Source organism: Panthera onca, chromosome A1 (genome assembly GCF_046562875.1).
Source record: "Panthera onca isolate mPanOnc1 chromosome A1, mPanOnc1 haplotype 2, whole genome shotgun sequence".
NCBI classification, from domain to species: Eukaryota; Metazoa; Chordata; class Mammalia; order Carnivora; family Felidae; genus Panthera; species Panthera onca.
In genome coordinates this window covers 83567362-83582356 of record NC_138339.1, presented here as the reverse complement: position 1 = coordinate 83582356, position 14995 = coordinate 83567362, and the positions used below count along the sequence as shown (strand labels likewise).

Sequence of the window (14995 nt, the reverse complement as noted above, 5' to 3'; positions counted from 1 at the left end):
TTCAGTCACACACCATCCAATGTGTCATGGTGCCCCAGGAAGTGTGTCCCTTTGCTTTCAGGCACTGCTAGGGCTACTGGAGCTTCACATTTTGGGGCTCACATATCACTTTGGAAATATGACAAAAGCTAGGATTCTCCTCTCCATAACTCCGATTCAGCACAGAACTTCAAAGGGTTATGGAATTCCCTGCAGCTCTTCCATGGATCCCCAAGTCAGAGGTATTTCAGGGTAATCCTTCTGAGTCGGAAAATACCAAGATGCTCTCTCTCCTCACAGCATTGCAGGTACATAGTATGAAGACATTTGCTTGTGGGTGAAGAGGGCAAGGAGAGGAGGCAGTCAAGTCTTAAATAGAAAGTGTTGTTTTTCTTCAAGTTAGAAAATATTCAGATGAAGGAAAAAGACCATTCAAATGCCAGGACTTGGATGAATGCAACATAAGCTGAATGCGTGCAAGCCAGAGATTTGGCTTAATACCAAGTATAAAATATTCCAGCTCCATGGGGAAGCTAACCCTAGGCCAAAACCTCAAAACATATATGTGAACCGTTTAGTTTTTTAAAAGGTCCAATATTTTAGTTTCTCAAGAAATTCTCAAACTTCTCAGAAATTTCAGTAATGCAACCATTTGAAATATAGAAGGCTAGCAGTTGCTGAGAAATATTCTGGCATGGATTCTAATGGAGATGTGTTGATTTTTTTTTTTCTGGGACACACTAGGAAATTTAAAACAGTTACTGAGCACTAAGAAGACACTACCCTAATTTAAAACTTTTTTTTTTTAATTTAAAACTATTTTAAAGTATATCTGATTAAGGTCTGAAACTTCCAGATATAAGTAATGCTTCTAAACTGAAAGGTAAAGCATCTGTCCTCTTTAACTGAAGACAAACTTTAGGGAAAAAAATATTTCAAAAGCTCCAACTCTAGTTACACCCCTACTGCCATCCACACATTTTTCAATTACACAACTATTGGTCAGAGAGCACAGAATAAAAGCCCTCCAGTGAATACTCAAGTAAGCTGGTAGAGGAATGCTTACTAATGTCAAAAGAGAGACCTCAACCCAAATTACTCTGTGATTGACATTATTGCTCAATTTTGGGGGGGGGGATTTTGGAAATTCTCACTTTATAAGGTTCTCTTCCTCACAGACTGGCCTTAAAAGTCTACGTTAAAAAAATATGGCCAGAAAAACAGTTTGGTAATTCTTCAAAAAGTTAAAAACATACAATTACTACATGACCCAGCAGTTTTCCTAGGTATATAGTCAAGAGGATTGAAAACAGGTGTTCAAACAAAAACTTGTACATGAATATTCATTTCAGCATTATTCATAATGACTAAAAGGTAGAAACAAATCAAATGTCCATTAATCAACAAACGGATAGACAAAATGTGGTATACTTATACAACAGAGTATTAATGGGCAATAAGAAGGAATGAAGAAGTGATAGATGCTACAACATGGGTGAACCTTGAAAACATTATGTTAAATGCACAAATCCAGACATGAGAAGCTACTTACTGTATGGTTCTACTTATATGAAATGTCCAGGGGCGCCTGGGTGGCTCAGTCGGTTAAGCCCACGACTTCTGCTCAGGTCATGATCTCACAGTTCGTGAGTTCGAGCCCCACCGTACGGCTCTGTACTGACAGCACAGATCCTGGAGCCTGCTTTGGATTCTGTGTCTCCCTCTCTCTCTGCCCCTTCCCTGTTCATGCTCTGTCTTTCTCTCTCAAAAATAAATAAACATTAAAAAAAAAATGTCCAGAATAGGCAACTCTGTAGACACAAAAGCAGAATAGTGCTTGCGAGGGGCTGGGTGGTGGAGGAAAGGCAAAATTGACAGTGATTGCTTAGTGGGTATGGTGTTTCCTTTTGGAGTGATGAATATTTTCTACAATTAGACAGTGGTGATAGTTGCACAAAATTGTGAATGTACTGTAAGTCACTGAACTGTAGACTTTAAAATGGTTACAATGGTGGATTTTATGTTATGTGAATTTTACCTCAACTTACAATGTGGATAGAATTGTTTTTCATTTTTTTACAATTCTGGTGAAGATATTAGTGAAATTCCCACTGAAACTAAAAGTTAGAAATTACCATAGGTACTTTTTTTAAACTCATAAAATTTCTAGGTCTGTTTGATTAGGCTGTGCCTCATTGAAGTGGAAAAGTAATCATCTGGATAGTTAAATATACTATCATAGGTATATTTTTATAATTCTGGCAAAACAAGATAAGAACAAATGGGGGAATAAACTGACTTTGCCCAAAACTGAATGGAAGCTAGGCAACTCTGCTTTGTTTCAGATTTGGTTAGATAAGTGAACAAAATCTTACCAAAATGTAGAGATTTAATAGTCAAAAAATAAACCACTTATTGTTTTTTATTTACCTTTCTTGATGGGCAGAAGCAGTTTTTTTTTTTTTTTCTGCCACAGGTACAATGCAAGATCTACTTGCTAAGATTTGAGAAGTTTGAGATGAAGTAACTGTATCAAATATTCATAAAGTATCTAATTACATATCTATCTATACTGCAATTGCTATGTTAAATTCAATTTTTAAATATATTTTATATTTTATTTCATTTTTTAAATTTAAAAATTCGTTAATTTTTAGCATTTATTCTTTTTAATTTTTTTTTTTAGCGTTTATTTATTATTGAGAGACAGAGAGACACAAAGAGCGTGAGCAGGAGAGGGGCAGAGAGAGGGGAAGACACAGAATCTGAAGTAGTCTCCAGGCTCTGAGCTGTCAGCACAGAGCCCGACGCAGGGCTTGAACTCACAAACTGTGAGATCATGACCTGAGCCAGTCGGTCGCCTAACCAACTGAGCCGCCCAGGTGTCCCAGCATTTATTCTTTTTTCATATAAGCATTTAGGAGTATAAATTTCTTCGTTTAGTAATCTACTATACCAAAAAGTTTCTGTATTTTCATTATGGTTCAATTCTAAGTATTTGCTATATTGATTCTTTAATCTTTAAGTTATTTGGAGAACTCTTTCTTTAGTCTTTCTTCCACTCTTCTATTCCCTCCCCAACTTTGTTAAAAAAAAATTAAATGCATGAGGTGCAATAGCACAATGTCTACATTCTTCCTCTAGATTCAATAATTGTTAATATTTTGCCACATGTGCTTCATTACCTTTATATATATTATTTTCCTGAACCATTTGAGAGTTAGTTGCAAACAAAATAATTTATTTACCAACTGCCCCTTAAGTATTCGTGTTTTCTGTCAAAGTTATAAGACTTGTATTGGGATATATTATTCACTATAGTCCTCAACCTTCCTAACAGTTAAAAGTTAGAAAATGCATTATAAGAATTATTTGGGCTTTTATGTAAAATTTCTCACTATTCTATAAGCATTATCAGGGAAATAAGCCTTCCACTTCTTTGATATGGTAACATTCTAATTTCTGACTTTGAGAGATTTTTCTCTCTTAAATGATTCTCTGCATCTCCCAATTCCAATCTTCCCCTTTTTTCAAGCTTCATCTTCCATAGACACACCACACATATTCATACATCCATTCTGTTAGCCTTGGAATACGTAGGCCTTGCTGTGTGTAATCCTTATCTGGGTACTTACTTTATGCTCTAATATAAGTTTCAGTTGCATGACACACTGCCTCAATGAGATCATAAGCTCCTTTAGGATAGGGTTCAGGCTTTTTTAACCCCGTGGTCAGTGGATGCTAAAATTCTTCCTCAACTTACCTGCAATCTTCATAGCATGATACTTGTTGAAGGAATGTAAGTGAATTGAAGATTATATACATTTACTTTTATTGTGTTATATATGTGATAATGTGCTATAAACTCATACAAATTAACATTATAGTCTGGTTGACAATTTATCTTTGTTTCATTGGATTGACCTCATATTCTCCAAATGAAAGCATTTTCATGCCGAAAGGAGTTCTTACAGATTGTCTAATCTCAGATATTATAATTTTTGAAGTAAAGAGATCTATAGAAGTTAAATGATTGACCTAACATTGTAAGACTTTAATGGAATCAGATGAGTTAATACATCTAAAGTGCTTAGACCAGGGCCTGGTTGGCAGAGGAAAGGCTTAAGGAATATTATTAACCACAGAATCAAGAGTTTTGGATGACTAGTTCAGGGCATTTTCCACTAAAACACATTACCTCAGAATTCTACAGTAAAATAATGAAGACAACCATTTGGGGATCCTGTTATGCATTATTTTGTGAACAAGGGATATATGCTAAGAAGCCAGGCAGAGGTTGTTGTCAGAACAGGAGCTGACTATTCTTCCTAATCTGAGCTCAACAACTGGCTGCCCGTGGGCCTGATTTGGCTGGTAGCTATTTTTTTAGCCTGTATAACAGCTTTTAAAAATAAATTTTTATTTTATAACCAAGTTAGTTAACATATAGTGCAACAATGATTTCAGGAGTAGAAATGTATAATTGTTTTAAAGCTTAAGTTAGTTTCAATGCTGAAAACTAAAGAGATTTCAAGTAAATATACAGATCTCTGGCTTCTCCGAGAAAACTGGAAAATCTGACAACACAGGGCCTGCATTCCTGCATGTCACTGATCAGCTGGTGTTTGAATTTGTAACTCCTGTTCTTTAGCTAAGGCCTTGACTATGATTAATGCATAGAATGATAACTTTGAATCACGTAATAAGAACTACATTAGTCAGGAAATACTAAGTAGTATTTGCTTTCTACACGTAATGGCTACCTATGCCTAGGTAGTTTTTTCCTACAGCAGGAAAATGGTTATAATAAGGATAAAAATAAAGGTGATTGTTTTTAAGGGGTTAATTATAATTTAACCAGAAAATTCATCTGAAGAGAAGAGCTCAACTCTCTGGACTTCACTTACCCAAAATGCCACTGTATTTTTCTTTCATGAGAGATGCTGGTCCAATAACCTTGATTCATGTGTTAAATAAAAACAAATGACACAATTATATTTGGAACCATTTTTCTTCCCTAATGTAAACATAGCCCTTAAGACCTGAGACTATTTTAGTTAGCCTGCTTTTGACCGGAACTAAGCAGCTATAAGAAAAAAAAAATTAAAAATAAAAATAGGTTACAACACATTAAATATCCTCTCTCTGCCACCTTACACTTTTTGGTGCTAAAACATATGCTCTGCCACCTGCAGATAAAAGTCACACACTGAGAGTGTATATTCTGACAAGAATTACTAGTTTCAAGCATGCCTAGTGATTTTGGACAGTAGCACTTAAGAAACCTTCAATCTGGCAGTTTTATCACTGCACATTTTCTAAACCATTCCTACAGTCTAAAGTTGTACAAGTGTTGGGATCTGACCTTTGGGAGAAAACAAAATAAAATGAAACAAAAAGGATCCCGGGGTAGTATTTTGATTCAACTTGCTCTATTTTATTTATTTATTTATTTATTTATTTATTTATTTATTTATTGGTCTAATACACACCTCTTCTTCTTCTTCTTTTTTTGTCATTTATTTTGCACCTCAATGACAAGATTATTATACTTTCTGACAGGGAAAAACTCTACTGAAAGCCCAGGACAACTTCCATTCCTAGGCATACTGGGAAAACTTGTCATAGGAGTTAAAAATTATTGTTGCTACAACGATATTTATGTTCTTATTTTTATACTTCCTTTATCTTTGCTTTACTTTTCTATTTTACTTTATTCTATATTTATGTATTGACTGTTTCATCTTGTTGCAAAAAGAGTTGGGGGCTTACAAAGAAGAACCCAGGCAGGACTTCCAGGGATGGTAGGTGAAGAGTTGGCAAACTGTCCCGACTACGATACAACTATAAAAGCCAAAAGAGTTGTCAGGTGCAAATGTTTCAGCACTCTAGAGATCAATCAAAGGCAAACAACAAAATGAAACGTGTTTATCCGTGGAAAACTGCTGAACTACAGGTAGGAACAGTGACAGTCTGTGGTGGGCAGCTCGGAAGGAAGGCACAGCTGTGCTGCCAGGGTGAGACTGGCTGTGAAAACCGGCAGCTTCACTGCTAGAGGGCCTGACTTTGATTTGGAGTAGGAGAAAAGCCCCTGTGCAATGGTATTATCTGCAAATAAAGCAAACTCAGTGGGAAATTCACCACCAAAGCCCACGGCCCCACCACACTTCAGCTGTGATCTCACTTGGGGTGGGCAACAGACTGGTGGACTAGTTTGATAGGAAGATCACGGAAGTGAGAGCGCCACTGAGAGACTCAGATGAACCCCCGGCATATCCCTACTGTCTGGAAGGCTGAGTGCCAGCACAGAAGTCCCAGGAAAGCCTAGTAGAAAATAAAAGCCTAGGGAAGACTTGAGAACTGCATGAGCTTTGAATATACTCTGCAACTCACACACAGATCCATCCATAGAGCCTTACTGGTGTGGGATGATTGAGCAAAAACTCTGACCATTAAACTATGCAGCAGAGGGGTGATCTCTAGGAAGCAAGCCTAACATAAAACAAAAATAAGAAACCAGATTGTCAGCATGTACGTACTGAAGGGCAGACAGATTCTACAGATTAAATTCAGGCAAGTTTCTACAAATAAAACAAGACAGAAACAAATGAAAAAACAAAAAATAACACCAACAACAATCCTTAAAAAAAAAATCCAGTTTTTCTTACCATTCCTATTCAACATAGTACAAGAGGTTTCAGCCAGTGTAGTAAAGCAAGAAAAGAAATTAATGGCATGAATATTGGAAAGGAAGATGTAAAGTGTCTTTATTCATAGATGATAAGCTCCTGTATTAGAAAACCCAAAAGATTCTACCAAAAAAAAAAATCTAGAACTAATAAACAAGTTTTATCTAGGTTGAAAAATACAAAATCAATACGCAAAAATCAAAGTTAATATTTTATACTAAAAATAAACAATTTGAAGATGACATTAAGAATTCCACTCACAATATCCTCAAAAAGAATAAATTTAACAAAAGAAGTGTAAGAAAACCAGAAAAAAAATTGCTGACAGAATTTACAGATGATCCAAATAAAGAACAACACTGTAATTTCAAAATTTATGATAAAGCTACAGTATTCAAACCAGCGTGGTACTAGTGTAAAAAACAGACATATAGATCAATGGACGAGAACATAAAGTCCATTAATAAACGCTTAGTTCATGCTCAGTTGATTTCTAAGAAAGGTCCAAGGCAATTCAGCGGGGAAAGGGACAGTGTTTTCAACAAGTGCTGTGGGGAAAACTGGATATCCATATGCCAGAAAAGGACCTTAGATCCTTACCACACACCATATACAAAAATGAACTCAAAGTGAGTCATACCTAAATGTAAGAGGAAAAACTGTAAAACTTCCACAACAAAACATAGTAGATAATGTTTGTGATCTTACATTTGGCAAAGATTTCTTAGATATGATGCCAAAAATATAACTCATAAAAAATCATAAATTAAAGTTCCTCAAATTTTGAACTCATAAAAACTTCTGCTCTTCAAAAGATAGCGTAGAGAAAACAACAACGACAACAACAAGCCACAGCCTGGGATAAAATATTCGTACATCACAAATATCATAAGGGACTTGTATCTAGAATATATAAAGAACCCTTTCAACTCAATAATAAGACAAATACCAGATTAAAAAAATACAGACATTTCATCAAAGAAGATACATGTATGACTAATAAACACATCAAAGGACATTTAATATCAAGTAGTCATTAGGGAAATACAAATTTAAATATCACAAACCTACTAGAATGGCTATAATAAAAAAGACTGATATGTCAGCATTCTTGTGGATGTGGAAAAACTGGAACTCTTATGCTTTGCTGGTATGAGTGTAAAATGGTGTTGCCACTTTGATAAATAGTTTTCCAGTTCTTTAAAAAGCTACACATAAACTTACCACATGACCTAATACTTCCACTCCTAAGTATATACTTAACATAAATGAAAACAGGTCTGGACTGATTCAAATTTGAATGTTCGTAGCAGCATTATATATAATAGCTCCAAATTAAAATAATTCAAAGATCCATCAACTGGTAAATGGATAAACACAATGCAGAATATCTACACAATGGAATACTATTCAACAACAAAAAGGAATGAACTACTGGTACGTGCTATAACGTGTTTGAATCTCACAAACGTTGTAAGCAGAAGAAGTCAGACAGAAAAGACCACATACTCTTTGATTCTACTTCTATGATATACAGAGACAGTAGATCATTGGTGGTCTGGGGCTGTGGGTGGAAATAGCAAATGGGCACACAGAAACTTTTGGGGTGATGGAAATATTCTAAAATTGGATTGCGGTGATGGCTGCACAACTGTAAATTAGCTAGAAAATATTCAGTTGTACATATACAATGAAATTATTTTATAGTATGTAAATTCTACTGCACTAATGATATTTAAAAAAATTAAACACAACATAAAATTGTATGAAAACACAAAAACATTTGAAGAAGTCAAGGCAAAAGCAAAAATGGACAAGAAAATAATGAATGCATGTGATTAGTCCTATGGAGTTGCTACAGATGTGATGCAAATTTAGCTTCAGCCTTCCAAATGGTGAAAGCTAGAAGGGTATGTCAGTGGTTCCCAGACTTGGGGAACGATTGGGAGCTACCTGGGGATCTTTGAAAAAGGCTGATGCCTGGCTCCCACCCTAGACACTGTGACCACACTGTGATAGGAAAGAGGCCTTGGCTCAAGTAATGCTCGGTGGAGCAAAGTTTGGGAACCACTGGAATCACATACTGTAAGATTTTCATTGACATAAGATGAAAAGAAATAATTGCTTGGTGGAAAAATGGAATTTGGGGAAAGATTTCTCCTATGGGTCCTCCTAAGAGAAGACTTCATAAAATGTAGTAAATTAGTGTCTCTAAATCAGCCACCTCTTGGCCCACAATGGGTCCTGAATGGGTCACAGGGGTGCAGAGACAGTGCTGCTTCAGTCCTCAGGATAGCAGAGGGGACCAGGGGCAGCTGGAGCCACTGTGCCTGAGGCCTTCATCCTTGAGAAGTCTTCTCCGTCCACACCAGAATACTCAACAAGTATTATATTTTTGTAGCATGTGCCGTAAAATAAAAGGCATGTCATCTAAAAGATACCTATGGCAGCAGTAATGGGGATGTTTATATATTAGTTTCTTTCAACAAGCTGATTATAAAACAGGGAAGATGATTCAGTTAAAACATTTTTCCATTGTATATATAAACCGCATCTTCCTGGGGGAGGGGAAGGGGAAAAAATTACAGAGAAGGAAGGAGGCAAACCATAAGAGATTCTTAAATACTGAGAACAAACTGAGGGTTGATGGGGGGAGGGGAGTGGGGAAAGTGGGTGATGGACATTGAGGAGGGGACCTGTTGGGATGAGCACTGGATTTTGCATGGAAACCAATCTGACAATAAATTATATATATTTAAAAAAAACTTTTTTGTCAGGGGCCCAAAACATCCAGTTATCTGCTGTCTGGCTTCATTTATCCCATAGTATTATATGTGGCTACAAAACTTACTGAACTCTTCCTTTTGGGTGGCTCTTAAGTTACTGAATTTAAGTTATTTGTTAATGAGACCATGCCATTTATTTATTTACCATGAGGCCAAGTTTACCCAAAAAGAGCTGGTCATGTGGCCCAATGGGTGCTAACCAGGGCCTCAGAAACTGTGAAAGGCCCATGATGCTCTCCTCTCCAAGTCCACTTCTTTACATGTAGTTTTTAAGCTTACTGTAAACACAACATGAACTATACTGTGTAATATAAGCATGTGGCATATTCATGTTATTTATGAAGAACTGACCTTAGATTAAAAAAAAAAAATAGTTCATCTTTAGTCCAAACCTTCCCCTCCCACTCCATTTTAATTCCACACAGAGTGACTGATTATAATGTGTGTCACTGGGGAGCATTAAGATTCTACCCTTCAGAATTTTTTTCAAGGGATGAAATTTCAGGTAAAATTGCTGGTATAGAGTTCAAGAATATGGGGTATGGCTTATGGCTCCATATACTCTCTTGGTCACCTGCATTTCCTGTGCAGGAGAATATTTCTAGTGGACTTTTCCCAGCAAATAAGACTTTGAGGAGACAGCCCTGATAAGTACATTAGTCAATCTTTATGGTCCTCTACCCCATTAGTCACATCACTACCCTAGAGTTACACCAATGACAGACAGTAAAATCATCTTACGTGTTAATTTCCCATATGACACATCAGATTCTTACATCAAGAGCTATTGTTTTAAATCAAAAAGTTAGGTTCTTGACCATGTAGCCACAATATTCCACTTAACTATAAAGAAATTCCATTATTCCCCTAATGAATTTTTACTATCTATAAAAAAGCGAACCGAGAGGATTTTACTCTACTTATATGAATATTGCAACCACCTTTGTTTACTTTGAAAATGAAAGAATGAGAGTACAGGAATATACTTGTATTACCAAATATATAGGTATAATCAAAAGAGGATTTCAGAGAAAAGGACAAACGTGAGGAGAGCCAAAAGTTAAACGTAGTACATCAATGTTCAGCACTTACAGATAAAACTTAAGCAAAAACTGTAGCTTAAAAAAATTTTTAAAGCACCCTTAAATCTCTTTATTAACTTAAAATTTATCACGAATACATAACTGCATTCTACTGCAATCCCCTTAAGTCATCTTGTTAAATTTTGTCACAACATGTGTTACTGTAGTTCTACACTTTTACCTTTGCACTTTGTAGTGGGTAGCAGAGCAACATAATTAACCACTGCTAGGTAGTGTTTACGTTAGTTCTCAAAAGGTTAAGAAGCTGATTATAGCTAAAATCAGCTTTGCCTGAGGCTTCAGGGGCTCTGTGTAATCAAATTAGACAAGCAGGGCACAGTGTCACCTAACACAAACCAGTGGTACTTTCTTCTTTGCTCTGACCCCTTTCCCCCTTTTTATTAGGGGAACAACTCATGCTTTGTGCATTTTCCAGATAATTTAAAAAGACTTGTTTCTAATAAATTTGGCATGCAATCTCATAAGATGTCCACCTGTTTATAAGTAATGAGAACAAGTAGGGCAAATAAAAAAATATGTTGATAAAAATGTTGATAAAAGAAAACTAAATTTGGAGAGATTAAGATGTTATACACAAAGTATTTCCTTAAAAGGCAGGGGACAACATGATCGTGTGTACATGATATTAAGGATGTTTCCTAGCTTTCGATAGGCTGCCAGCTTTGGTCTACAAAAAACCACACAATGGTTTATCCGCTTCCAAAAGAACTCAGAGAACTTTATAAACCTGATAGATAATGCATTTGCATTTCTATGAAACCATGGCTAACCCACTCTGCTGAGTTATTGCTCATCCTCTCTCCAGCTCTACTCTTTGACGTCAGGCAAGGTGAACTGTATAATGGACACATTTAAAGAGGGGGTTTATGAAGGTGAGGAGAAGAGCAAATGAGTCCTACAGACTCCCTTTCCACACGGTTCTATATTTAAATGCAGTAAGACGTATTAGACAAATCCAAATCCTTGCCGCCTTGGAGCCTAAAGGGAACAAAAGCATGAACACTAAAGAGATATTCAGAAAGAGAAGGAATGGAGAATTTAAATAAAAATCTAGAATCTCATTCTTAACAAAATTTATGAATCATTATGAAAACAATAGGTAACATTTGTTACATCTTTATCTTCCTAGATTTGGCTTTGAACTTTTGGTTCAAATTCTACGTATTTATTACTTTGCTTGAAATACATAAACCAAATAAATGTAAACATCCTACGAACGAGAGATCAGGAGAAAATGAATTTTGCTAATGATTTATTCTGGGCAATAAAATAAAAACTTGTTATTTTAATTGATTAAGTCATAAAGAGTTCCTAGAGAAGTCAAATCTCACTATTTGCACAGTCAGACAATTTCTGCTAATCCAGCAGTACTTAACAAATTCACATGTGGTTAGCTTGTCTTGCCATAGCTGTATATCACATTTCTGTGCTGCAAGCTGTGCAAAAAAAAAAATCAATATGCCAAGTTTAACAAAAGGACAGGAAACATGATGTTCTCCTATATTTTCAATGAACCTCAAATGACTCTGCTGTTCATACTCAGTGCAATTTATGGCAGAGAAATGTATTCTTCAATGAAAAAAAATCTACCATGGAATGAATTATATAAATTCAGAGCTGAAGTTCTGCCGTATTCCATAATAACGATTTATTTAGAAGATTCTGACATTCTGATTCAACGTGCACAGTACAATCAGCCATTCATGTGGCGTTGTTTTTTTTTTTTTTTTTATAAAGGCTAAAGTATATGCTTTAGACCAAAGAAATATATAGTATTGGCGGCAATAGTTTGATATACGTATTTAATTTAGGTTTTGGAGACTTTTTTTGAATGTCTCCTTTCACATGTGAAACAGGATTGAGATGGTATCTATTGAACAAATGCTTTAAATTATAACACTAAGGAAAAAAAATCCCAATGGATCCTGAGATACTTCACTGGTTAATTGATTCTAGATTTTTACGTCTTCTTTTACTACTGCAGAAGTACATTATGTGTGTAAGTAGATTAGTATGAAAATGTTGAGAATGAAGTAGGAGTGGTCATGACCAATAGGTCAGCACAAAGCACTGCTTCTTCTGCCATCTCAACTCAGCGATGTGGAACTAAGTGTGGCAAAACAACCGGGCAGCTGGATTTCAGCCAAAGGATTCAGAACTGTTGCCACAGTGTTTTTTTTCTTTCTTTTTTTTCTCTTCCTCCCTCCCTCCCTCCTCTCTCTTTCTTTCTTTCTTTCTTTCTTTCTTTCTTTCTTTCTTTCTTTCTTTCTTTCTTTCTCTTTCTTTCTTTCTCTCTTTCTTTCTCCTTCCTTCCTTCCTTCCTTCCTTCCTTCCTTCCTTCCTTCCTTCCTTGAATAAGAAGAGAACTGGCTTTAGGAATCATCAAAGGGCCACATACACAAGAAAACAAGAAAACTAGACAATTCACAAACGCATAGAAATTCACATATGGAAAATTCTTTGGCAATGTCTCTTCATTCCAAAAGTAAATGAATTAATGGCACTTAGCTGGGGAGAGCATGTCACTGATCAGTACTGAAGGTATAAACTGTTATATAAAACACATTCAGAGAATTACACTTATTTCTAACTTTCTATTAATGTGTCAATTATAAGACAATTTTCATTCACAGATAAAAATACCATTTAGAAGACGATAGGCATGGGGTGCCTGGGTGGCTTGGGAGGTTAAGTGTCCAACTCTTGATTTTGGCTCAGGTCATGATCAGATGGTTTTGTGGGTTTGAGCCTCATATTGGACACTGTGCTGACCATGCGGAGCTTGCTTGGGATTCTCCCTCTCTGCCCCTCTCCCACTCATACTCTCGGTCTCTCTCAAAATAAATAAATAAACTTAAAAAAATATATAAAAGGATAGGCATAAAGTTCCCAACTAGAAAATAACAATATAATGATCTCAAGTGTTAAACAACATTAACGTTGCTATAAATGGTCATTTCAATATACAGTTGACCCTTGAACAATATAGGGGTTAGGGGCACCGTTCCCCTGCATAGTTGAAAATCTGCATATAACTTTTGACCTCCCCAAAACTTAACTACTGATAGATAGCCTACTGCTGACTGGAAGTCTTACTGATAACATAAACAGTGATTGATATATATGGCATATGTTAAATGTATCACATACTGCATTCTTACCACATAATAAGCTAGAGAAAAGAAAATGTTACTAAGAAAATCATAAGGAGGGCCACCTGGGTGGCTCAATCAATTAAACATCTGCCTTCTGATTTTGGCTCAGGCCATGATTTCACAACTCATGTGTTTGAGCACCACATCAGGCTCTGTGCTGACAGTGTGGAGCCTGCTTGCGATTCTGTCTCTCCCTCTCTCTCTGCCCCTCTCCCTCTCCCTCTCCATCTCTCTCTCTCAAAAATAAATAAACATTAAAAATAATCATAAGGAAAAGGAAGTACATTTACAATTGTGTACTGTTTTTTTTTAATGTTTTTTTTTTAAATTTTTTATTTTGAGAGAGAGAGCTCGAGTGGGAGTGGGTGCGGGACAGCGAGAGTGGGGGACAGAAGATCTGAAGCAGGCTCTGTGCTGACAGCAGCAAGCCCAATGCGGGGCTCGAACCCATGAATTGTGAGATCATGACCTGAGCCGAAGTTGGACGCTCAACTGACTGAGCCGCCCAGGCACCCCAGTTGTGTACTGTTTTCATAAAAAAAAAAAAAAAAAAAAAAAATACTTGTATACATGTACCCAAGCTGTTCAAAACATATTGTTCAAGGATCAATTGTAATTCGTATTCTTATTTCAAAATAGAGGGTATAATATGACTCAGAGTAGTGATTAGAAGTTTTTGTATGGATATTCAGGAAACCTAGAAAACCAGAGCTTGGGGAAGAAAATTACACCAGGGTGTACAAATCATAATTTAACTGTGTATGCAAGTAGACTCTTTAAAGTCTGTAACCACAATTAATAGTCAAATATTATCCCCAGTTAGTAGTATGGTTCTCAGGAAATGAGAGAGCTAACATTTTTGGAAAGTATGAGAGTGAACATTTTTGGAAATTGCTTAATTATTTTAACAACAACAAAAAAATGGTAAATAAGAGGTAAACATTTTACTTCTGGGGAGTAAAAGTACCTTAACATGTTAACTGAGTTTAGGCTTCAATGGTAATTCAAATTATTTTTCCACATTCTTCATCTTTGTAGATTTTATATTTTCTAGCTTTTTCTGATCTCTAAAGGCTCTTTGGCAGTACCTTTTTCTTCTTCACTCGAAAACATCTATGTATTAATGAGATTTCCCTATCACTTTATTGTTAATAAATGAAACCTATAGATTCACTTCTGATATAAATGCCTTGTCTCTGCTCTTCAGACAAACTGCTGGTTCTTTCTTGGAAGTCTTCATTTCTTTAAACTTCATTTCTTTTAACTCAAATGCAGGGGTCCAC

At 36.0% G+C, this 14995-nt stretch overlaps 1 protein-coding gene across 7 annotated transcripts in view; it reads right to left on the bottom strand.

Annotated features, from left to right (window-relative positions):
* The window catches only part of ARB2A (ARB2 cotranscriptional regulator A), a 423507-nt gene that overhangs the window by 82339 nt on the left and 326173 nt on the right, over window positions 1–14995 (bottom strand). Inside the window, exon 10 of one of the 7 annotated variants that reach the window (XM_060637731.2) lies at window positions 4887–4935. The exons of the other annotated variants lie outside the window; for them this stretch is intronic. Within the exon in view, the coding sequence (XP_060493714.1) occupies window positions 4887–4935 (49 nt within the window). The remainder of the gene's footprint in view (window positions 1–4886; window positions 4936–14995) is intronic. 7 annotated transcript variants of the gene reach the window in all.